General features: G+C 47.4%; 1 protein-coding gene across 2 annotated transcripts; it reads left to right on the top strand.

Annotated features, from left to right (window-relative positions):
- The first annotated feature begins 2,590 nt into the window (after positions 1-2,590).
- On the top strand, positions 2,591-22,605 carry SET (SET nuclear proto-oncogene). 2 transcript variants are annotated; one of them, XM_068109880.2, is made up of 8 exons: positions 2,591-2,910; positions 5,935-5,992; positions 11,703-11,845; positions 12,464-12,567; positions 12,832-12,945; positions 20,322-20,492; positions 21,256-21,399; positions 21,518-22,605. In XM_068109880.2, the coding sequence occupies exons 1-8, from the start codon at positions 2,838-2,840 to the stop codon at positions 21,542-21,544; spliced, it is 834 nt and encodes a 277-aa protein (XP_067965981.1). In that variant the 5' UTR covers positions 2,591-2,837; the 3' UTR covers positions 21,545-22,605. The 2 variants fall into 2 exon arrangements, with proteins under 2 accessions (XP_067965981.1, XP_067965982.1); XM_068109881.2 differs by having other exon boundaries at positions 2,619-2,892.
- Positions 22,606-22,933: the final 328 nt, after the last annotated feature.

The following is a 22,933-nucleotide window of genomic DNA, read 5'->3' as shown; positions in this document are numbered from 1 at the left end:
AGATAATGGAGACAGTGGTAGGGTCCATGGATTAGATAATGGAGACAGTGGTAGGGTCCATGGATTAGATAATGGAGACAGTGGTAGGGTCCATGGATTAGATAATGGAGACAGTGGTAGGGTCCATGGATTAGATAATGGAGACAGTGGTAGGGTCCATGGATTAGATAATGGAGACAATGGTAGGGTCCATGGATTAGATTAGATAATGGAGACAATGGAAGGGTCCATGGATTAGATAATGGAGACAATGGTAGGGTCCATGGATTGCATAATGGAGACAATGGTAGGGTCCTTGGATTAGATAATGGAGACAGTGGTAGGGTCCATGGATTAGATAATGGAGACAGTGGTAGGGTCCATGGATTAGATAATGGAGACAGTGGTAGGGTCCATGGATTAGATAATGGAGACAGTGGTAGGGTCCATGGATTAGATAATGGAGACAGTGGTAGGGTCCATGGATTAGATAATGGAGACAGTGGTAGGGTCCATGGATTAGATAATGGAGACAGTGGTAGGGTCCATGGATTAGATAATGGAGACAGTGGTAGGGTCCATGGATTAGATAATGGAGACAGTGGTAGGGTCCATGGATTCGATAATGGAGACAGTGGTAGGGTCCATGGATTAGATAATGGAGGCAATGGTAGGGTCCATGGATTAGATAATGGAGACAGTGGTATGGTCCATGGATTAGATAATGGAGACAGTGGTAGGGTCCATGGATTAGATAATGGAGGCAATGGTTGGTTTCATGGATTAGATAATGGAGACAGTGGTAGGGTCCATGGATTAGATAATGGAGACAGTGGTAGGGTCCATGGATTCGATAATGGAGACAGTGGTAGGGTCCATGGATTAGATAATGGAGGCAATGGTAGGGTCCATGGATTAGATAATGGAGACAGTGGTATGGTCCATGGATTAGATAATGGAGACAGTGGTAGGGTCCATGGATTAGATAATGGAGGCAATGGTTGGTTTCATGGATTAGATAATGGAGACAGTGGTAGGGTCCATGGATTAGATAATGGAGACAGTGGTAGGGTCCATGGATTAGATAATGGAGACAGTGGTAGGGTCCATGGATTAGATAATGGAGACAATGGTAGGGTCCATGGATTAGATAATGGAGACAATGGTAGGGTCCATGGATTGCATAATGGAGACAATGGTAGGGTCCTTGGATTAGATAATGGAGACAGTGGTTGGTTTCATGGATTAGATAATGGAAACAGTAGTAGGGTCCATGGATTAGATAATGGAGACAGTGGTTGGTTTCATGGATTAGATAATGGAGACAGTAGTAGGGTCCATGGATTAGATAATGGAGACAGTGGTTGGTTTCATGGATTAGATAATGGAGACAGTCGTCGGGTCCATGGATTAGATAATGGAGACAGTAGTAGGGTCCATGGATTAGATAATGGAGACAGTGGTAGCCACTAACTTCTTCACTCCTGCAGTTAACAAACACTATCAGTAATAATCCCATCAAGTCCAGGGGGTGTGTTCCGTTTGCAAGCCATCGTGGTGCTCGAGCAAATGATGTCCTGACCGTCGTTTTCAGTTTTACTCGATCCGCTTTTCTTATGCCAACTTACCCAAACTAATGTATTGTGTTAGTCCGAGTGGGCCTTGCCGCCTAGCGGGTACAGATAGCACGAGGAAGAGGGAAAGAAAGATAAATATAGGCAGTCAGAGGAAGAAGCCCCTTCCCAACCTTAGCGATGGACATTGTGCATTTTGGGGAGGAGGGAGGAGTTTTACATGTTTGTAGATCTGGAAGAATTAAAATGACAAGTAGAGTGAGATTTGGAATATGAAATTAATATTTAATAACATGAGTATATCTAACACTAACAGGGATATGCTTCTGAACATTTCATTTGTTCATTTTGAATCCGACTATGGCGGCCATTTTTGCTAACATAACGAAGCACCTCTCTTAATCGCTTGCTCCGTTTGCCGAGCTGCTTGCAAAGCAGTTGATACGGAACGACCGGCTTGGCAAGCGATAGCAAGCTGCATGCTGAGGGAACCGTTTGGTGGCGGCTAGTTCTTAGAAGCTGTTTTTGTTTCTTCAGTCAGAGTGATCGAGGATTGGAACAAATCCCCAACTTACATGGTGGAATCCATATCTACAGCAACCTTTATTTAAAAATAACTTGGACAAATTTTCATGCGTTTAAAACCACCAATCACCATTCCCCATCCAACACAAACCGACGACCATAACCATGTTTTATAGATTTTTAGCTTCCCAATCCTTCCTTCTTATTTTACCCACACGCTTTTATAACCTCTTCTTCCTCTCTAAAGTCCGCTTTTCAATTTATCAATTTATCCCCTAACTCGTACAACCCGGGCATCGGTGCGTACGTAATACATAGACGGCCCCATATCGAGGCCGTGACGTTGGGAGTGTACTTCGATAGTTACTCGCTCAGATGGTACTTCGATCCTGTGAAAATCAAATGTAAACCGAAGCTTATATAACTTGTCAGCAGTAGTATATGTCGTTGTTGGGGGCTTTATAATATCATTTGGATAAAAAGTTATTGAAAGACCGATTTTTTTCCCCTTCAGTAGGTGGACGAGTTGTGCGCATGCGCATTGCAAATCAGAGACGCAGGCGTCACAAGTCGTGAGCGCGAGGGGGAGCGCGTGTGCACAGTCAGGCCGATCCCGTTTCTCGTGCGCGCGGACAAGAGCGTGGCCCTAGCTCGTGCGCCTGGGATCCCGAGCGCCCGGTTCAGGAGGCAAACGGCAGGCGGACAAGACGAGTAGCGATACCACGCCGGCTGCAACGAGGACATCGAGGCGCATTCATCATGTCGGGACCGGCGAGCAAAGTCGCCAAGAAGGACGTGAACTCGAACCACGACGGTGCGGAGGAGGCGTCAGGTCTTACACGCACCTGGGCTCCATGCCGGCCATGTTTAGTGGGCCCGTCATGGCGCTTTTTTTCCCGCCCCCTCCCTCACCATTAAGTACAAATGTGTTTTTCGTTGTATTTTCTGGGGGTTGTTCGGCGTTGGTGGTGGGGCTGTTTTTTTTTTTTTTTCTCTGCTTCGTCCTCGGCTGCGCCATCTTAATTGTGACGGCGCGTTGAGTGGTGGGGAAGGCCTCTCCTGAGCGGCCATGTGCGTGGCGGCTTCGGCGGAGTCTCCGTCCTGAGAGTCTTTCCCCCCCGTTCCCCTCGGCGCCTTTCTTTGCAAGGCCGAGAGATATTTGGCGCCACGAGAAAGTATGGAGGATCGGATTGGAAAGATGGAGCACTCCTGCGCCCTCCCCTTTCTCCTGCTGTCCCTCCCCGCTTTCTTCTCCATGTTCCCGGCCCGGCCGCCCCTCCTTCCCGAGACAAAGGACACTTTGGAGAGGACGCAGCGCCGGGTTTTAATTTTAATTGTTTCCTCCGCCACTTCCTCCAAAGCCTTTTCTTCGCTGTTCGACGATCGATTTGGTTGACGAGACGCACGCGGTCGCGCCATTGTGTAGTTCTAGTTCTAGATCGAGTTTGGTGGCGGCGCAGTGTGCGCGCGTGAGGGAACACGTGGGGGCGCCCGGAACAACTCGTGGATCCTGAGGTAATTGTGAGGGCTCATCGGGATTGTGGGGGCTCATCGGGGTTGGGGGTACCTCGTGGATTGTGGGGGCTCATCGGGGTTGGGGGGCGCCTCGTGGATTGTTGGGGGTACCTCGTGGATTGTGGGGGCTCATCGGGGTTGGGGGGGGCGCCTCGTGGATTGTGGGGGCTCATCGGGGTTGGAGGGTTCCTCGTGGCTCGGGAGGTAATTGTGAGGCCTCTTCGGGGTTGTGGGGTGCCTCGTGGATTGTGGGGGCTCATCGGGGTTGGGGGCCGCCTCGTGGCTCGGGAGGGAATTGTGGCGGTACCTCGTGGCTCGCGAGGTCATTGTGGGGGGTGGGGGGGAGTCGTGAGGTGACCGTGACATGCGGATCCAGCTCTGGGTATAATGAGGCGTCCGCGCGGGATTTGAAACCTCGCAACGTGTTCGTCCTGGTGAACCCCGAGCACCCATCGCCTCCATGCTTCGGCACGAACCATATTGGATATTCAATTAGTATTTTCGCGCGTTTTTCTCTGACCTATCATCCGTTTTTTTTTTCTTCCCCACATCCTGACCCATGTCCCACCGTTTGATGGTTCCTGACCCATGTCCCACCGTTTGATGGTTCCTGACCCATGTCCGACCGTTTGATGGTTCCTGACCCATGTCCCACCGTTTGATGCTTCCTGACCCATGTCCCACCGTTTGATGGTTCCTGACCCATGTATCACCGTTTGATGGTTCCTGACCCATGTCCGACTGTTTGATGGTTCCTGACCCATTTCCGACCGTTTGATGGTTCCTGACCCATTTCCGACCGTTTGATGGTTCCTGACCCATGTCCGACCGTTTGATGCTTCCTGACCCATTTCCGACCGTTTGATGGTTCCTGACCCATGTCCGACCGTTTGATGGTCCTGACCCATGTCCGACCGTTTGATGGTTCCTGACCCATGTCCGACCGTTTGATGGTTCCTGACCCATTTCCGACCGTTTGATGGTTCCTGACCCATTTCCGACCGTTTGATGGTTCCTGACCCATTTCCGTCCGTTTGATGGTTCCTGACCCATTTCCGACCGTTTGATGGTTCCTGACCCATGTCTGACCGTTTGATGGTTTCTGACCCATTTCTGACCGTTTGATGGTTCCTGACCCATTTCCGACCATTTGATGGTTCCTGACCCATGTCCGACCGTTTGATGGTTCATGACCCATGTCCCACTGTTTGATGGTTCCTGACCCATGTCCCACCGTTTGATGGTTCCTGACCCATGTCCCACCGTTTGATGGTTCCTGACCCATGTCCCACCGTTTGATGGTTCCTGACCCATGTCCGACCGTTTGATGGTTCCTGACCCATGTCAGACCGTTTGATGGTTCCTGACCCATGTCCGACCGTTTGATGGTTCCTGACCCATGTCCGACCGTTTGATGGTTCCTGACCCATGTCCCACCGTTTGATGGTTCCTGACCCATGTCCCACCGTTTGATGGTTCCTGACCCATGTCCGACCGTTTGATGGTTCCTGACCCATGTCAGACCGTTTGATGGTTCCTGACCCATGTCCGACCGTTTGATGGTTCCTGACCCATTTCCGACCGTTTGATGGTTCCTGACCCATGTCCGACCGTTTGATGGTTCCTGACCCATGTCCGACCGTTTGATGGTTCCTGACCCATTTCTGACCGTTTGATGGTTCCTGACCCATTTCCGGCCGTTTGATGGTTCCTGACCCATTTCCGACCGTTTGATGGTTCCTGACCCATTTCCGACAGTTTGATGGTTCCTGACCCATGTCCGACCGTTTGATGGTTCCTGACCCATTTCCGACCGTTTGATGGTTCCTGACCCATTTCTGACCGTTTGATGGTTCCTGACCTATCAAACGGCCGGATATAGATCCCGTTAAATAAGATTTGGTAAAATCCTCGGATCCGCTACGATTACATCATCTTCCATCGACATGTCAGTGTTTGCCAAACCACGTGCTTCTGATTGTCCGCAACGTGTCGGTGGTTTCCATTTGGCCAAACTTTTATATAGCTATTCTTTCTCATTTGCACCTTCGTCTTTTTTATTGAACACTAAACTTATACAGTTTGTTTTTTAATTTTTTAAGTTAAAAAATTTGTAAAGTTTAGTTGTTTTTTTTCTTCATTATTAAAAATGGAATTTTCCCTCCATATTGAATTTGATGTAAATCCCTGGGAGCTTAATGGATTTAATTATTTATTTACTATTTATCAGGATGGCTTATTGATGGGGAAACGGGTTACGCCATGATTGTTTGAAGTGTTGTACGATTATTGTAAGTACACACCCTACTACAAATGTTGATGTCATCATGTTCCCAAACAGAAAAGGAGCAACAAGAGGCAATTGAGCAAATCGATGAAGTCCAGAATGAAATCGACAGGTGAGGCTGAAGTTTGTGAGCGATCTCGCATACAGGTTTCTTCTTCTTTGAAGAAGAGGGCACCTGCTCTATCTAGGCCCAGTGGTTTAGGCTCTAAGCCTTCCACTAGTCTAGGGCCAAGGCCCGAGCATTCACAAAGCCCGAGCCTTCATGACCCTCCCCCCACCCCGCACACCCAATCTTTACCCCAATTTATGACACCATTATGGTTTAACTGTGACCTGCAGTGAGACCTTTTTTTGTTTAGGGGGTGCGACAAGTGTAGGTTGAAGTTTTTGAAAACCGAGTTAATTTGACCTGAATCATGAATATACGAAAACTGAAGCAAAATTTTTGTTTTTCACATTAATTTATTTATTTATTGCTAGCGTTTATCGTTTTCACAAATTCGAATAAGAATGCTCTAAGTGTCAACACCCCGACGTTGAACACCATCTTCTTTTTTGTGATTGAGGCTCGTGGAGAAGATAGAAGATGGGATGGATCGGGACTGAACAGTACAAATGGAGGATGGGGGGCAAGAGGGGGCACACCAACAGCAGGGTTGAGGGACAACATAGAGGGAAGCTTGGAGAACTAAGGGATGTGGGGAAGAATGAGGGTTTGGGCTGGACAGGATGGGTACAGAAGCAAACTCTCAGGAAGGGAGAACTGTAAACTTGGAAAGAGGTGAGCTTGAGGGGTTAATGGGGGTATAAAAGACCATGGTTGTGGTTGGGGGATGACGTGAGATGGTGGTGAACAGCGGTGTTGAAGCCCTGGAGGGAAGAATGAGACTGCGGAAGTTGGTTCCACAGGCAGGGAAAAGGAAGTTGCCATGTGTGAACTGCCAGATTCCACTATGTCTGCAGCCATTGAGATCGCAACCGTAACGAGTATATCGTCTGAGTCCCGCAGGGAAGTTTGTCATTGATGTAATAGGTAAAAAGATCCATTTTGAAGATGCTGAGTTGGAAAATCAGGGGTTAGGGTTGCCTGGATCAGGCCTCGTACCTCATGGAAGGCCATGGCAGTGTATGTACGAGTTGATGTAGCATTTGTGATGCTCGGCCAAGCTACCAAGGTGGGAGTTCATCTTGCCAGGAGTACATGGAGCAGGCATGGATACAGGAAGTGAAATTGGGTTTTAGCTTCCAAAGGGGGCTTTAAATACATTTCGATACGAGAAGCTAATTTCCACAAAAATCAGGCCCCAAAATCAATACCGCTGTTATCTGTAGTAAAAAAATACCCACCTCTTTGTTATTAAAGATATTTTATGACAGAAACAAGGCCTAGACTGGAAATTGTTTAAAAAGAAAAACCTTGCATGTTAAGGCAGTCAACATAAAGTTCTAATATCAGCTACTTGAGTTCAAAAACTGATTACGTTGCATCATCGGTTGATGATTATGATGATGCAACTCCTCTCCGGTGATCTTCTCCATAAAACAACAATCGTGACAAATAAGTGCGATGTTATTCCGGCCGAATGTTTATTTGAGAAGAATCCTGGCAGACATGGAGTGAAAGCTTATGAAAGCAAATGGTACATTTTGTGGACCAATAATGAATTGCCCGTTGTGAGTCTGCACCGGTTTGGCGAAAGGACAGATCCTGTCGTACCCTTTGGGAATGAGGTCCGTGTTAGCCGTGCATGAAGGGTTGTTGGATCTTTACCGCATATCGAAAACGAAGTTTAAGTTGTGAAAGGCAGGAAGGTGGCAGTTCAGGAGGTACACATGTTTGCACCAATTAATATTGTCTATGGTTTTGAAAATTATTATTTACTAATATCAATTAATTAATAATAATAATATTTATTATTATAAAGTCCCTGGTGTTGGGCTAGCGGCTAGGGTGCTGGCTTAGGATCCTAGGATCCTGGGTTCGAATCCCATTCGATCGCTGAATTAACGCTAGGGGGGTTGACTCAGCCTGTCATCCTTCCGAGGTCGGCTAATTGAGTACTACCAGTTCACTGGTAATTCCCTGTTTGTCGTTAAAGGCGGCAAAAAGGGTTGGCGTCAGGAAGGGCATCCGGCCGTAAAACATTGCTTCAAAAAGGGGACCAAAAAACAACAACAACCACCGTCCCCGAAAAAAGGCCAACCCCCACTTTGCGGGGAAAAATGGCCTCTAAAGGTGTTTTTTTTTTTTTTTTTAATATTTCTTATTATAAATAATAATAATAATATCTAATTAATATTATTTAGAATTATTATTTATTGAATTATTTTGAAATTTATGGTTTGGCTTTGTTCAAATTTACATTTAAATGTTTGCACCAATTAATTGTCTACGGTTTTGAAAATTATTATTATTTATTAATATTAATTAATTGATAATAATAATATTTATTATTATAAATAATAATAATATCTAATTAATATTATTTGGAATTATTATTTATTGAATTATTTTGAAATTTATGGTTTGGCTTTGTTCAAATTTACATTCAAATGTTTGCACCAATTAATTGTCTACGGTTTTGAAAATTATTATTATTTATTAATTATTAATAATAATATTTATTATTATAAATAATAATCTATCTATAATTCCAGTAATCTGTGTGTGTGTGTGTGTGTGTGTGTGTGTGTGTGTGTGTGTGTGTGTGTGTGTGTGTGTGTGTGTGTGTGTGTGTGTGTGTGTGTGTGTGTGTGTGTGTGTGTGTGTGTGTGTGTGTGTGTGTGTGTGTGTGTGTGTGTGTGTGTGTGTGTGTGTGTGTGTGTGTGTTTGTCTGTGTGTTTGTCTGTGACCGCTGTTTCTCGACAACCACGGGTCCGATATACTTGAAACTTGCCAGGTATATTGCTGGGGACCCGAGGATGTGCCTTTTCAAGGTTTCATATTAATCGGACAAGTAGTTACCGAGCTATGTCCAAAAAACGATTCAACCAATCAGAGAGCAGCGAGTTATCACGTGTGCCGAACGTGGCGAACAGACTCTGCCTCGGACGGCACATTTGAGAGCGTATTCATTTATTTCACGTTGGCAAACTATGTTGCCGCTATGTTGGCGTTAAACTATGTTTTAAAACTAATTTGCGATTCTTTCGCTTTCCTGCGCGTTTGTGCACGCTATGGCGATTTCTTTACCAAACTCCGCAAGCCGTTCGCTTTGGACCAAACCATTTCATGTAAATAGAGGGGGGGGATATAATTTTAGATATAGATATAGTACGGGCATGCCCTAGTAATATCTAATTAATATTATTTGGAATTATTATTTATTGAATTATTTTGAAATTTATGGTTTGGCTTTGTTCAAATTTACATTTAAATGTTTGCACCAATTAATTGTCTGTGGTTTTGAAAATTATTATTATTTATTAATATTAATTAATTAATAATAATAATATTTATTGAATTATTTTGAAATTTATGGCTTGGCTTTGTTCAAATTTACATTTGCATGTTTGCACCAATTGTCTGTGGTTTTGAAAATTATTATTATTTATTAATATTAATTAATTAATAACAATAATATTTATTATTATAAATAATAATAATAATATCTAATTAATATTATTTGGAATTATTAGTTATTGAATTATTTTGAAATTTATGGTTTGGCTTTGTTCAAATTTACATTTACATGTTTGCACCAATTAATTGTCTATGGTTTTGAAAATTATTATTATTTATTAATATTAATTAATTAATAACAATAATATTTATTATTATAAATAATAATAATAATATCTAATTAATATTATTTGGAATTATTATTTATTGAATTATTTTGAAATTTATGGTTTGGCTTTGTTTTACACGTGAAATTGCCGCGCTTTTGAGCCGATCTAATAGATTTGAGGTAAATAGGTGGCATTGTTTGTCACAAGCTCCCTGAATCTATTGTCTAAAGTTCTTGGCAAACATTGAGTGCAACGAGGTTGCCAGGAATAGATAATGTTTTGCGAAAGGAATGCCTGTTTAGCAGGAAACTCAAAATACAGTAACGAGACCCATAAGGAGAGATTAGTAATGTTAGCCCGGTTCTCCGCTCCGATGCTGGAAGTTCCACATTGTTTGGTACGGAGCAGAAATGGGGGCTTTGAGGTGAAAGTGACATGTGAAGGGTTTGGGGGAGTGTTGGGGACAGCAGAGGGAAGTGGAAATAGTGATGATGATGATGATGATAGTGAAGGGATGGAGTTTTGCATGGCTTGCTTTTCGATGCTGATTATTGCAGACTTTAAGGACTGCTGGGCAGTAAGAGGATAGATATAGGGTTCAGGAAGTGACGGTGTGATCAAAGAGGAAGAAAAGGTGTAATTCAGCTGCAAAGTAACGGCTGATGAGCGTACGTACCAACATGATGGTATAGTTGAACCACACACCATTATATCCGGCTCACCTAATTGGCACGAGACGGTGAAAACGGTGCAGGAAGTGCCCCCCTACTTCAACCCTCCCCCTCCCTCAACACTGTAAAATGTCCACACTATAGTCTGTGAGCGCAAAAGGTTATCATGGTAAATCACTGCAGACACTTACTGTAGATGCTCGATGTGTTACTTGGTCTGCGTGTGTCTGTTGCATCTCTCCCCAAACCACCCGTCTCTCTCACACCATTGAAATCCCGTCGTGTTAATCGCAAAGTATTTGAACAGTGCAAAGTATCCACAAATTGATTTGGATAAAAACATTTCATTATTCGCTCCCGATAAATGCCCAGAAACGAGCGTGAACGATGTTTCACGTGATTTGGTGATGGGTCGAGGGGTGAGGCTGCTAATTACCCTGGCAAGGCTTGGTGCACTTTCATGTCGTCATGCCTGTACTCTGTTTTTTCTGCCTTCCGCGTTCTTGAAATTCCCCCCCCCCCAAAAAAGAAGTTTATTTGAGCTAGAAACATCTTGTCGAATAGTGGAGCCGAGGCCCACAGGTTTGCTCGGTTTGGCAAATCTGAAGCATCCTATTCAATACGTGCTCCACGTATTTTTTGAGAATCTTTTTAAATCTCGTTTGGGACCCCTTATCGTTCTGGGACCTGTGACGATCTGCCACAATGTGGATCCTGACCGTCAGGACTTGGCTGCCATACGTCATCGTTGCAAATGTAATGTTGTGCGTTGGTAAGACGGATGCCTGGCCTATCTTGGCTTCCACTGAACATGCTTTATTCCTAGAGGTCATTGTCCTTTAATTGCATTATTTAGGTCGCAGCTGCTGTGCCATTTCGAGATTTGAAGGAAAATGGATCATAAATGACAAGGGGACTTGAGTACGCGTTGCTATTCCATTTTTGGTTGGGCGGGAAAAGGAATATTGTACTTTGTGACCTGCGATCCAATGGCTAACTTCTGTGGAAGTGCATTCTTCTTACCTCTGCCACCTCAGGTCTGTTTGTTTGTCAGGATGGATTCAGATATTAGAATTATTTAATTCTTTAAGTGATTCGGCATTGAGAGATCGGGTGAAAAGCGATAAATAACATATTTTAAAAAGTTGTGGACGAGTTATGACTAAACGTGGTGGATGAGTTAGTTAGGTGACGAGAACAAGCCGATTCGATTTTGGTTCAGGTCCGAATCCAGATCCGGCCTATCAGTGGGATACAAAACGTAAACTGTTCAGCCTGGCGGAGGTGTGCGCTCTACCGAGTGCTGTTCTCCGTTGTAGTGTTTTGACATATTGATTGTAGTTTTAGCCTAACGATTATATACAAACAATTTCACTGTCTGACCTTTTTTTTTTAAACTGGACTCTTGTGACGTTCAAGGCTCAACGAGCAAGCGAGTGAGGAGATCCTGAAGGTGGAACAAAAGTACAACAAGCTGCGCCAGCCCTTCTTTCAAAAGCGATCGGAGCTCATTGCCAAGATCCCCAACTTCTGGGTGTCCACGCTTGTGAACCATCCCCAAGGTAGGTGTTGGACCTGAATTGGACGGATCCATTTTTGTTGCTGCAGGAAAAGGCTTTGGGAGACGGACGATGCGCGTTGGCGTGAATGCAATAAGAGTAATCGATATGTAATGGAAATGCAAACGTAGTCGTTTGCAGACTTTTTAAAAACCATCATTCAGTGCAGTGACCCTTCACTTGGCGAGTTTTGTTTCACATCAACTGGATCGGTGCACCAATGCTTGTAAACAGGACGGCCATTCGGATTGGTGCTTGAGAGTCGAGGACTTGGCGAAAGTGAAGAAGGTCCCAACTAACCACCCGGCCTAGCTGTATAAAAGATGCATTTGGATGGTCGTTGTGAAGCTTGGTGTCAGCAGGCGTGTGAAAACAACGGATTTTATCAACTCTAAGCTGACGAGACTCCATTAATGGCCGTGGGAGGCAAGACGTTCCCGATGCTCCCGGATTCGACTCTTCGTCGGAGCAAAAGAGACTCCTTTCGCCCTCAAAGCTCTTTTGTTCTGACGAAGGGTTAATACCCGAGACTCGAGCCGCTCCTCGCTTTTACTTTGACTTGATACCCATCCGGCGTGCATAAAGCAAGGCCTTTTACGTAACGACGCTCATCTCTTGCAGTGTCTGCCCTTTTGGACGAAGAGGACGAGGAAGCTCTTCATTTCCTCACCAGAGTCGAAGTCACCGAGTTTGAAGACATCAAGTCAGGATACAGAATAGATTTTGTGAGTTGTTTCGGACGCTGCTCTGGCGGCTTCACAATCTGGGTGCTTTAAATGATTTTGCAAAATGGTGGATATTTGTCCATTTCTTTAAAAAGAAATTCCACTCTGCGCACTCTTCCCTTCATTGAACCCCCCACCCCGCACTGGCCAAGATTAATGGCGTCCCTGTTTATTTTGATGCCCCTTCGGTGCGATGTGTGCGTGCACGTGCTACTTCGTGCCTTCCTAACCCACCCCACGTGCTGGTTCCTTGTGTGCCCACAGTATTTTGACGACAATCCCTACTTTGAGAATAAGGTGATCTCGAAGGAGTTTCACTTGAATGAGAATGGTGACCCTTCGTCCAAGTCCAGCGACATCAAGTGGAAGAGCGGAAAGGTTTGTGTCTTCAAAATACCTTGTTCTCTTAAACCCTTTTGTACGTCACAAGTGGATGCTTCTTAACGCCATTACATCAACCACAGCCAATGATAAAACCAAATATTCACTTCCTTAATCTCTTTTTATCTCGGACTGTTCAGACATTTATTAAAGGCAAAAGTGCACGACTACTAATGTTAGCAGAAAGGCCGCCCAGTTTAATGTCCATCTGAAGGAGCATATGTTGAATCCCCTGTTCGCAAAACACCGGCAGGTTCTAGCCGAGTCGAGATTCAATCCTATGCTAGACAGGCCTGGCTCGTCGGCTAGTTTGCGTGCCTCCATATTATCCTGCCAGTCCTTCCTTCGTAATAGTTGTGTGGAATACTGAACCAAATATCAAAAGGTGCCGCAAGCCGGAGGCTTCCTCATGTCTGGGCTTAAAGGTGTTTGTGATGTGGTGCACCAATCACATCACCAACAGTTTGATCACTCGCAAGGAGAGGAAACGAGAAGTCGGAGCATGAGAATACCTGCCTGGAGGCCATTGTTACCTCCGTCACCAAACATGGATGGAGATTGTTTCCACTCCCGTTTGTCTGTCTGTCTGTGAACAGGATATCTCAAGATGTGGACAAATTCAGATGGCATTTGGTGGACAGGCTCGGTGTGTGACAAGTACAAATCTATTAGGTTTCGGGTCAGGTCCGGATCCAGATCCGACCTATCACTGGGATACAAAATGTAAACTGTTCAGCCTGGCGGAGGTTTGTGCGCTACCGAGTGCTATTAGTTTGACCTGTTGTGTTGTAAAGGGGGGTTTGTGGCAAACTGCAGTTTCATGACGAGTTGTGCTGGAAATTGGCAAAAGATCATTCCGTACAAGGAGCTTTGCATTTAAGAAAGGATTTCTTCTTTTTCATCATCTTCTTTTTTTTTGCATGATGGTTCAACTCGACCATTCTCCCTTCCTTGCTCAGTGAGTTACGCTTACTTTGCATAATTATTTCTCACCCGAATCGAGTCACCATTCAAACAGTGAAACAGGAAGTGTGGAGTGGCGCTTGTGTAGATGAGATCACGCCTGGTTGAGCAGGCAGAGTGCCCACCCCACTTTGAACGTCATTAATGAGCTAGTTTTTAGTTTAGCTCAAACCCTGACTGGCATGGTACTTCCCCTCCTGAAACTGGCATGGTACTTCCCCTCCTGAAATTGGCATGGTACGTCCCCTCCTGAAACTGGCATGGTACTTCCCCTCCTGAAACTGGCATGCTACTTCCCCTCCTGAAACTGGCATGCTACTTCCCCTCCTGAAACTGGCATGGTAGGTCCCTTCCTAAAACTGGCATGGTACTTCCCCTCCTAAAACTGGCATGGTACTCCCCCTCCTAAAACTGGCATGGTACTTCCCCTCCTGAAACTGGCATGGTACTTCCCCATCTAAAACTGGCATGGTACTTCCCCTCCTGAAACTGGCATGGTACTTCCCCTCCTGAAACTGGCATGGTACTTCCCCTCCTGAAACTGGCATGGTACTTCCCCTCCTGAAACTGACATGGTACTTCCCCTCCTGAAACTGGCATGGTACGTCCCCTCCTGAAACTGGCATGGTACGTCCCCTCCTAAAACTGGCATGGTACGTCCCCTCCTAAAACTGGCATGGTACTTCCCCTCCTCAAACTGGCATGGTACTTCCCCTCCTGAAACTGGCATGGTACTTCCCCTCCTGAAACTGGCATGGTACGTCCCCTCCTGAAACTGGCATGGTACGTCCCCTCCTGAAACTGGCATGGTACTTCCCCTCCTAAAACTGGCATGGTACTTCCCCTCCTAAAACTGGCATGGTACTTCCCCTCCTAAAACTGGCATGGTACGTCCCCTCCTAAAACTGGCATGGTACTTCCCCTCCTAAAACTGGCATGGTACTTCCCCTCCTAAAACTGGCATGGTACTTCCCCTCCTAAAACTGGCATGGTACTTCCCCTCCTAAAACTGGCATGGTACTTCCCCTCCTAAAACTGGCATGGTACTTCCCCTCCTAAAACTGGCATGGTACTTACCCTCCTAAAACTGGCATGGTACTTCCCCTCCTAAAACTGGCATGGTACTTCCCCTCCTAAAACTGGCATGGTACTTCCCCTCCTAAAACTGGCATGGTACTTCCCCTCCTAAAACTGTCTTTGTTTCTATGAACGTAAAATCGAAATCCATAATATTTCAGCAATACAGCCTCGAGCTGAAGTTGAACCCATGACCTCAGGTGTCAGCCGAATCTCCCCACCACTCTTCCAGCACCCTCACCACATCTCCCCAGCCGAATCTCCCCACCACTCTTCCAGCACCCTCACCACATCTCCCCAGCCGAATCTCCCCACCACTCTTCCAGCACCCTCACCACATCTCCCTAGCCGAATCTCCCCACCACTCTTCCAGCACCCTCACCACATCTCCCCAGCCGAATCTCCCCACCACTCTTCCAGCACCCTCACCACGTCTCTCCAGCCGAATCTCCCCACCACTCTTCCAGCACCCTCACCATGTCTCTCCAGCCGAATCTCCCCACCACTCTTCCAGCACCCTCACCATGTCTCTCCAGCCGAATCTCCCCACCACTCTTCCAGCACCCTCACCATGTCTCTCCAATCGAATCTCCCCACCACTCTTCCAGCACCCTCACCACATCTCTCCAGCCGAATCTCCCCACCACTCTTCCAGCACCCTCACCACGTCTCTCCAGCCGAATCTCCCCACCACTCTTCCAGCACCCTCACCACATCTCCCCAGCCGAATCTCCCCACCACTCTTCCAGCACCCTCACCACATCTCTCCAGCCGAATCTTCCCACCACTCTTCCAGCACCCTCACCACATCTCTCCAGCCGAATCTCCCCACCACTCTTCCAGCACCCTCACCATATCTCCCCAGCCGAATCTCCCCACCACTCTCCCAGCACCCTCACCATATCTCTCCAGCCGAATCTCCCTACCACTCTTCCAGCACCCTCACCATATCTCCCCAGCCGAATCTCCCCACCACTCTTCCAGCACCCTCACCATGTCTCTCCAGCCGAATCTCCCCACCACTCTTCCATCACCCTCACCATGTCTCTCCAGCCGAATCTCCCCACCACTCTTCCAGCACCTCACCATGTCTCTCCAGCCGAATCTCCCCACCACTCTTCCAGCACCCTCACCATATCTCCCCAGCCGAATCTCCCCACCACTCTTCCAGCACCCTCACCATATCTCCCCAGCCGAATCTCCCCACCACTCTTCCAGCACCCTCACCATGTCTCTCCAGCCGAATCTCCCCACCACTCTTCCAGCACCCTCACCATGTCTCTCCAGCCGAATCTCCCCACCACTCTTCCAGCACCTCACCATGTCTCTCCAGCCGAATCTCCCCACCACTCTTCCAGCACCCTCACCACATCTCTCCAGCCGAATCTCCCCACCACTCTTCCAGCACCCTCACCACGTCTCTCCAGCCGAATCTCCCCACCACTCTTCCAGCACCCTCACCATGTCTCTCCAGCCGAATCTCCCCACCACTCTTCCAGCACCCTCACCACATCTCTCCAGCCGAATCTCCCCACCACTCTTCCAGCACCCTCACCATGTCTCTCCAGCCGAATCTCCCCACCACTCTTCCAGCACCCTCACCACATCTCTCCAGCCGAATCTCCCCACCACTGTTCCAGCACCCTCACCACATCTCTCCAGCCGAATCTCCCCACACTCTTCCAGCACCCTCACCATATCCCCCCAGCCGAATCTCCCCACCACTCTTCTAGCACCCTCACCATATCTCTCCAGCCGAATCTCCCCACCACTCTTCCAGCACCCTCACCATATCTCTCCAGCCGAATCTCCCCACCACTCTTCCAGCACCCTCACCATGTCTCTCCAGCCGAATCTCCCCACCACTCTTCCAGCACCCTCACCATATCTCTCCAGCCGAATCTCCCCACCACTCTTCCAGCACCCTCACCACATCTCTCCAGCCGAATCTCCCCACCACTCTTCCAGCACCCTCACCACATCTCTCCAGCCGAATCTCCCCACCACTCTTCCAGCACCCTCACCATATCTCTCCAGCCGAATCTCCCCACCACTCTTCCAGCACCCTCACCACATCTCTCCAGCCGAATCTCCCCACACTCTTCCAGCACCCTCACCATATCCCCCCAGCCGAATCTCCCCACCACTCTTCCAGCACCCTCACCATATCTCTCCAGCCGAATCTCCCCACCATTCTTCCAGCACCCTCACCATGTCTCTCCAGCCGAATCTCCCCACCACTCTTCCAGCACCCTCACCATATCCCCCCAGCCGAATCTCCCCACCACTCTTCCAGCACCCTCACCATATCCCCCCAGCCGAATCTCCCCACACTCTTCCAGCACCCTCACCATATCTCTCCAGCCGAATCTCCCCACCACTCTTCCAGCACCCTCACCATGTCTCTCCAGCCGAATCTCCCCACCACTCTTCCAGCACCCTCACCATATCCCCCCAGCCGAATCTCCCCACCACTCTTCCAGCACCCTCACCATATCTCTCCAGCCGAATCTCACATTTCACAAGGTTGAGAAAATTGTATTTATTTTACATATTAAAATGGAGCGTCATGTGATTGTACGTTGTTATTTAACACCTGCTGTTGTCCTCGAGGGAAAGCTTGCTAGGTATCGAGTAGGTAACCGCGCCTTATTTTTAGCCTTGCAATAAGTGCTCGATCACCGCTCCAATAGTTTTTTGTTTTATCAATAGAAGGTCAGCTTTGTCTTCAGGTCTGACAGCATTGTGCACGCTTAGCGTGGATGTTTTTTTCTGGGTTCGACTCCCTATCAAACCACGAACTCAGATTGGTGCTTCGCAGGCCGTACGTTACGGCGTACTGTGCCCGTGCCTCAGGTGCACATTGGACGTGCTGTCCCGGCTGCTAACGTTGGTTGGTTGACAATATCCCATGGTTACCTTCACGAAGAGCATCCGAGCTGACTGATTATCTTCCATATCTAATAAAACGTTGGGCCTTTCATCAAACGTTGGACCGTTACAGTGCAGGATAGGAATGTTTGGAGAAATTTGATCATGAATGTCACCAGAAGTCGGACACGACCTGAAGGAACGAGTTCGACATTAACAGGTACAATTGTTCCTGCATTTTTGTGGGTTGGCCCAAGTCTTCCATGAACCGGCCGGCCTGATAGTCAACTAAGATTTTGGTAGGAGTTTGTTGTGGGTGCCGGCGATAGCTTGCCTACTTTTCACACGAGATCCTAGGATCTTTAACGTCCATCAACTAATGCCGCAGACAGGAGGCCCACTTCAACGTACATCCGAGGAACGTTCACCGGGAACCCATGCTAGCCTCATTGGAGGTGAGTGTGCGTACCTGGAGGCCACCCTGCCACCCACACGACTTGCCCATCCTGCCAGTTTGTCCCTCCCATCACCGTTGCTTTCACCGTCAGGTGTTGACGGATAAAAGTTTCTTTGTCTGATCAGGCCGCACCGTTCCTCAGAGGAAAGGTTAATCCAGACTGACCTCTTCTCGTTTACAGCGCATACTGACATCGGCCATAGCGGAAGTTTTCCTTCCTTTTGCTCGAAGGCACAGCCGTTGTTAAAATCCACTTTGACCCCGTTTTGGAGGGAAAAATCTCAAGTTTTCATGATTGAGTAAAGTTCATGAGTTTCGTGAACCCTCGCACGGCGGTGCAAGCGGAAGAAGACCCAATAATGCTTTGCAATGTTTCTAATATTCCAAGCAGCGAGCTTTGCTGAAGATGTTCCTGCGCTCTTGTCCGTGTGACTAGTCCAATGTTCCTGCGCTCTTGTCCGTGTGACCAGTCCAATGTTCTTGCGCTCTTGTCCGTGTGACTAGTCCAATGTTCCTGCGCTCTTGTCCGTGTGACTAGTCCAATGTTCCTGCGCTCTTGTCCGTGTGACTAGTCCAATGTTCCTGCGCTCTTGTCCGTGTGACTAGTCCAATGTTCCTGCGCTCTTGTCCGTGTGACTAGTCCAATGTTCCTGCGCTCTTGTCCGTGTGACTAATCCAATGTTCCTGCGCTCTTGTCCGTGTGACCAGTCCAATGTTCCTGCGCTCTTGTCCGTGTGACTAGTCCAATGTTCCTGCGCTCTTGTCCGTGTGACTAGTCCAATGTTCCTGTGCTCTTGTCCGTGCGACCAGTCCAATGTTCCTGCGCTCTTGTCCGTGTGACTAGTCCAATGTTGCTGCGCTCTTGTCCGTGCGACCAGTCCAATGTTCCTGCACTCTTGTCCGTGTGACTCGTCCAATGTTCCTGCGCTCTTGTCCGTGTGACCAGTCCAATGTTCCTGCGCTCTTGTCCGTGTGACTAGTTCAATGTTCCTGCGCTCTTGTCCGTGTGACTAGTCCAATGTTCCTGCGCTCTTGTCCGTGTGACTAGTCCAATGTTCCTGCGCTCTTGTCCGTGTGACTAGTCCAATGTTCCTGCGCTCTTGTCCATGTGACTAGTCCAATGTTCCTGCGCTCTTGTCCGTGTGACTAGTCCAATGTTCCTGCGCTCTTGTCTGTGTGACTAGTCCAATGTTCCTGCGCTCTTGTCCGTGTGACCAGTCCAATGTTCCTGCGCTCTTGTCCGTGTGACTAGTCCAATGTTCCTGCGCTCTTGTCCGTGTGACTAGTCCAATGTTCCTGCGCTCTTGTCCGTGTGACCAGTCCAATGTTCCTGCGCTCTTGTCCGTGTGACTAATCCAATGTTCCTGCGCTCTTGTCCGTGTGACTAGTCCAATGTTCCTGCGCTCTTGTCCGTGTGACTAGTTCAATGTTCCTGCGCTCTTGTCCGTGTGACTAGTCCAATGTTCCTGCGCTCTTGTCCGTGTGACTAGTCCAATGTTCCTGCGCTCTTGTCCGTGTGACTAGTCCAATGTTCCTGCGCTCTTGTCCATGTGACTAGTCCAATGTTCCTGCGCTCTTGTCCGTGTGACTAGTCCAATGTTCCTGCGCTCTTGTCTGTGTGACTAGTCCAATGTTCCTGCGCTCTTGTCCGTGTGACTAGTCCAATGTTCCTGCGCTCTTGTCCGTGTGACTAATCCAATGTTCCTGCGCTCTTGTCCGTGTGACTAGTCCAATGTTGCTGCGCTCTTGTCCGTGTGACTAATCCAATGTTCCTGCGCTCTTGTCCGTGTGACTAGTCCAATGTTCAGGCACCCCCTCCACTCCTTAACGAGATTGTTCATGTCCGAGATTGTCCATGTCCGGTCCCTGGCGGTATGCGATTTTATTTATTTTTCCAGACAGTTTTACATGTTTGAAATAAAATGTCGAAATGGTCCTTTAACGGTGATGATGTTTACCCAAAGGCTGTCGTGAAGCTCGCGCCTTTCTCCCTTTGTGTGACCAGGACTTAACCAAGCGCACGGCCCAATCGAAAGGAAAGGGGAGCCGTAAGCGGCAGCACGAGGAGCCGCAAAGCTTCTTCACCTGGTTTTCCGATCACTCGGATGCAGGAGCCGACGAGCTGGGTGAGGTCATCAAGGACGACATATGGCCAAACCCACTGCAGTTTTACCTGGTGAGTTCATACCTGTAAACCTGTAATTGTTATTCTCTGTGTATAAAAGCGCCAAAGAACGTCTGCGTTTGTCGTTGCGAAAACCACCACGAGACACTACAGGCACCCGGTCTACGACTGTCCCGGCCCATGACTGTCTGGTGCCAGAATTTGAGGATGTGAAGCGCTGTCGCCATTCTGCTATATTGAATAAGGCAATTCTCTTTATACCTGTGTACAGAAAAACAGGCCTGGGCCAATTTCCACCAAATTTTGCATCCGCCCACTATCCCTCCCCCAAAACCCCAGGCTGCTCCCAAGGGGAGTGGGTGTTTCTGATCTGTCTGTGTGTTTGTCTAAAGACTCTAAACTAAGTGGGTGTCTGTCTGAACACACTGGACGCCCGTGTGGCGCACTGCAGAATGTACGTGTAATCGGTCGCCATCTTTGGTCATCGTTTAATCATCCGGGGCAAATTGTCCCTTTTCTCAGTCGCACGCTTCATCGTATTCAAAGTACGCCGCCGTCGCCCCGATGCGCCTGCAATGCCGTCGACCAGCCGAATTCCTCCGCCGACCCTGATTCCCGATGAATTGTTCCATTTTGATTCTTGATACAGGTTCTCGGGAAAGTGCACAAATTGGGCGGTGCTCCCATCACGTGGTCTGTTCAGTGTGTGAATGTTCGTCCGATTTGATACGTGCGCTTTGGTTGCCGCACCTCATGTGATGTTGAACTTCAGATGTTAACCACTTCCTGTTTGATTGTGCTCTCTGCGCATCAGGCTCCCGACATGGAAGGAGAGGAAGGAGAAGATGAGGATGAGGATGATGAGGAAGAAGGAGATGAAGAGGGGCTTGAAGATATTGATGAGGAGGAAGGAGAGGACGAAGGGGAGGACGAAGAGGAAGAAGGCGAAGAGGGCGAGGTGAGGTCCAGTCTTATCCAGCCAATTCGCACGGCACAGGCCGATTCCTTTTTCTTTTCTTTTTTCTTCATTTGTTCTTGGTAACCAGAAGTGACGTCATTGTTGAATTGTTTTGCAGGGTGATGATGATGGAGAAGACGACTAGGCGTGCAACCCCCTTTATTTTATTTTATTTCTTCTGTCTCTCTTCTCTCTCTCTCTCTCTCTCGCTCTCTCTTCTCTCTCACTCTCTCTCTCACTCTCTCTCTCGCTCTCTCTCTCTCTCTCTCTCTCTCCCTCCAGCCGAATTGCCGTTTCTTTTTAATTTTTGCTTTGACTTTCCCATTCCTGTAAAGTTCTGTATAAACGTTTCTGGTCCACGCCATTGATTATGCCGACATCGACGCGCACCCCCTGCCTCTTCATTCGCACTCGAGCTCGTCTGTTCTTCCCCGTGTCTACGGCCCGTAGTACCCGCCGGGTGCAGGAGCGGAAGCTGCATGTTGAGGAAGTGCTACTTGTAAAGGACGACAAGATGGAATTTGGATTTGGGGGGGGGGGGGGGGGGGGGAAGGGGAATATTCTCATTCCCGTGATTATCCGCTCTTTGTACTTTCACTCACTTCCCTCCCTTGTTGATATTGGGTTTGGAAGCATGGCGTTCACACGTGTAGTCGATGCAAATTTGGCGCTCAAACTTTTTATTTTTATTTTTTTTCATCATTCCCTCCTTTCTGTATACCGTGCTTTACCTTTGTTCCATAGGAGGGGTAAGTGGGAAAGGTGTGTCGTGTGATTTTTATCAAAAGGCATTGCAGGATGCCCTTTGGGGTGGAGAAACGTTAAAATGGACATGTCGTAGATTAAAAGAACCAACAGTGCACCCTTTGTTCTTTCTTCGGCGCCTTGAATTTATTATTTTTTTAATGAAATTTTTTCTTTCTTTTTTTGGTTTTGTTGTTTTGTTTTCTTTTGTTTTGTTTTTTTCGTTTTTGATCTGGAATAACTGAGCAAGTGCTCGATTGCGCTCCCAGGTCCCCCCTTTGCATCAACCATCTGCCAATTGCATCGTCGGTGCCGCCTTGCCCGCCCCATCTCCTTTGTCCGTTAATTTCTTCAATTTTTTTTTTTCTTTCTTCTGGTCGATGTTTTGTCGCAGATGGTTGGATTCCGTATTTTAAAACAAATGTCTTTTTTGGTACAAATAAAGGAAAGAAAAAGTTGGAATTTTTGGTGACGTGAATGCGAATCCGTCCGTTCTGCACATGCGAACTCATTTTTCCATTGGGATGTGCACAGTAATTATTATAATACTGCCAGTTTTTTTTAACTCAACTGGACTATGTCCAGCTGAGTTTTTGTCGACGCCCAGTGTCCGTCTGTCGTCTGTCTGTCTTTAAACAATTCGACGTCTCCGCTCTAAAAGTCACAAATATTGATTAAAGTTGATGAAACTTGTCATGCACCATCTTTAAGACATAAACTAGTTTGGGATTGCATTTGGGCGTTGCACGCCCAAAAATGGGCGTGGCTGGGTGGCCATTTTGAAAAAAAT

Source organism: Myxine glutinosa, chromosome 3 (genome assembly GCF_964187855.1).
Source record: "Myxine glutinosa chromosome 3, kmMyxGlut1.1, whole genome shotgun sequence".
NCBI lineage: Eukaryota > Metazoa > Chordata > Myxini > Myxiniformes > Myxinidae > Myxine > Myxine glutinosa.
This window is presented reverse-complemented; position numbering and strand designations above follow the sequence as displayed.

Bases quoted from the DNA above. Each gene is read 5' to 3' on its own strand.
- SET (XM_068109880.2), top strand. From the start codon at position 2,838: ATGTCGGGACCGGCGAGCAAAGTCGCCAAGAAGGACGTGAACTCGAAC. The intron at 5,993-11,702 runs GTGAGGCTGAAG...GTGACGTTCAAG, and splicing joins GTCCAGAATGAAATCGACAG to GCTCAACGAGCAAGCGAGTG. The intron at 20,493-21,255 runs GTGAGTTCATAC...TCTGCGCATCAG, and splicing joins ACCCACTGCAGTTTTACCTG to GCTCCCGACATGGAAGGAGA.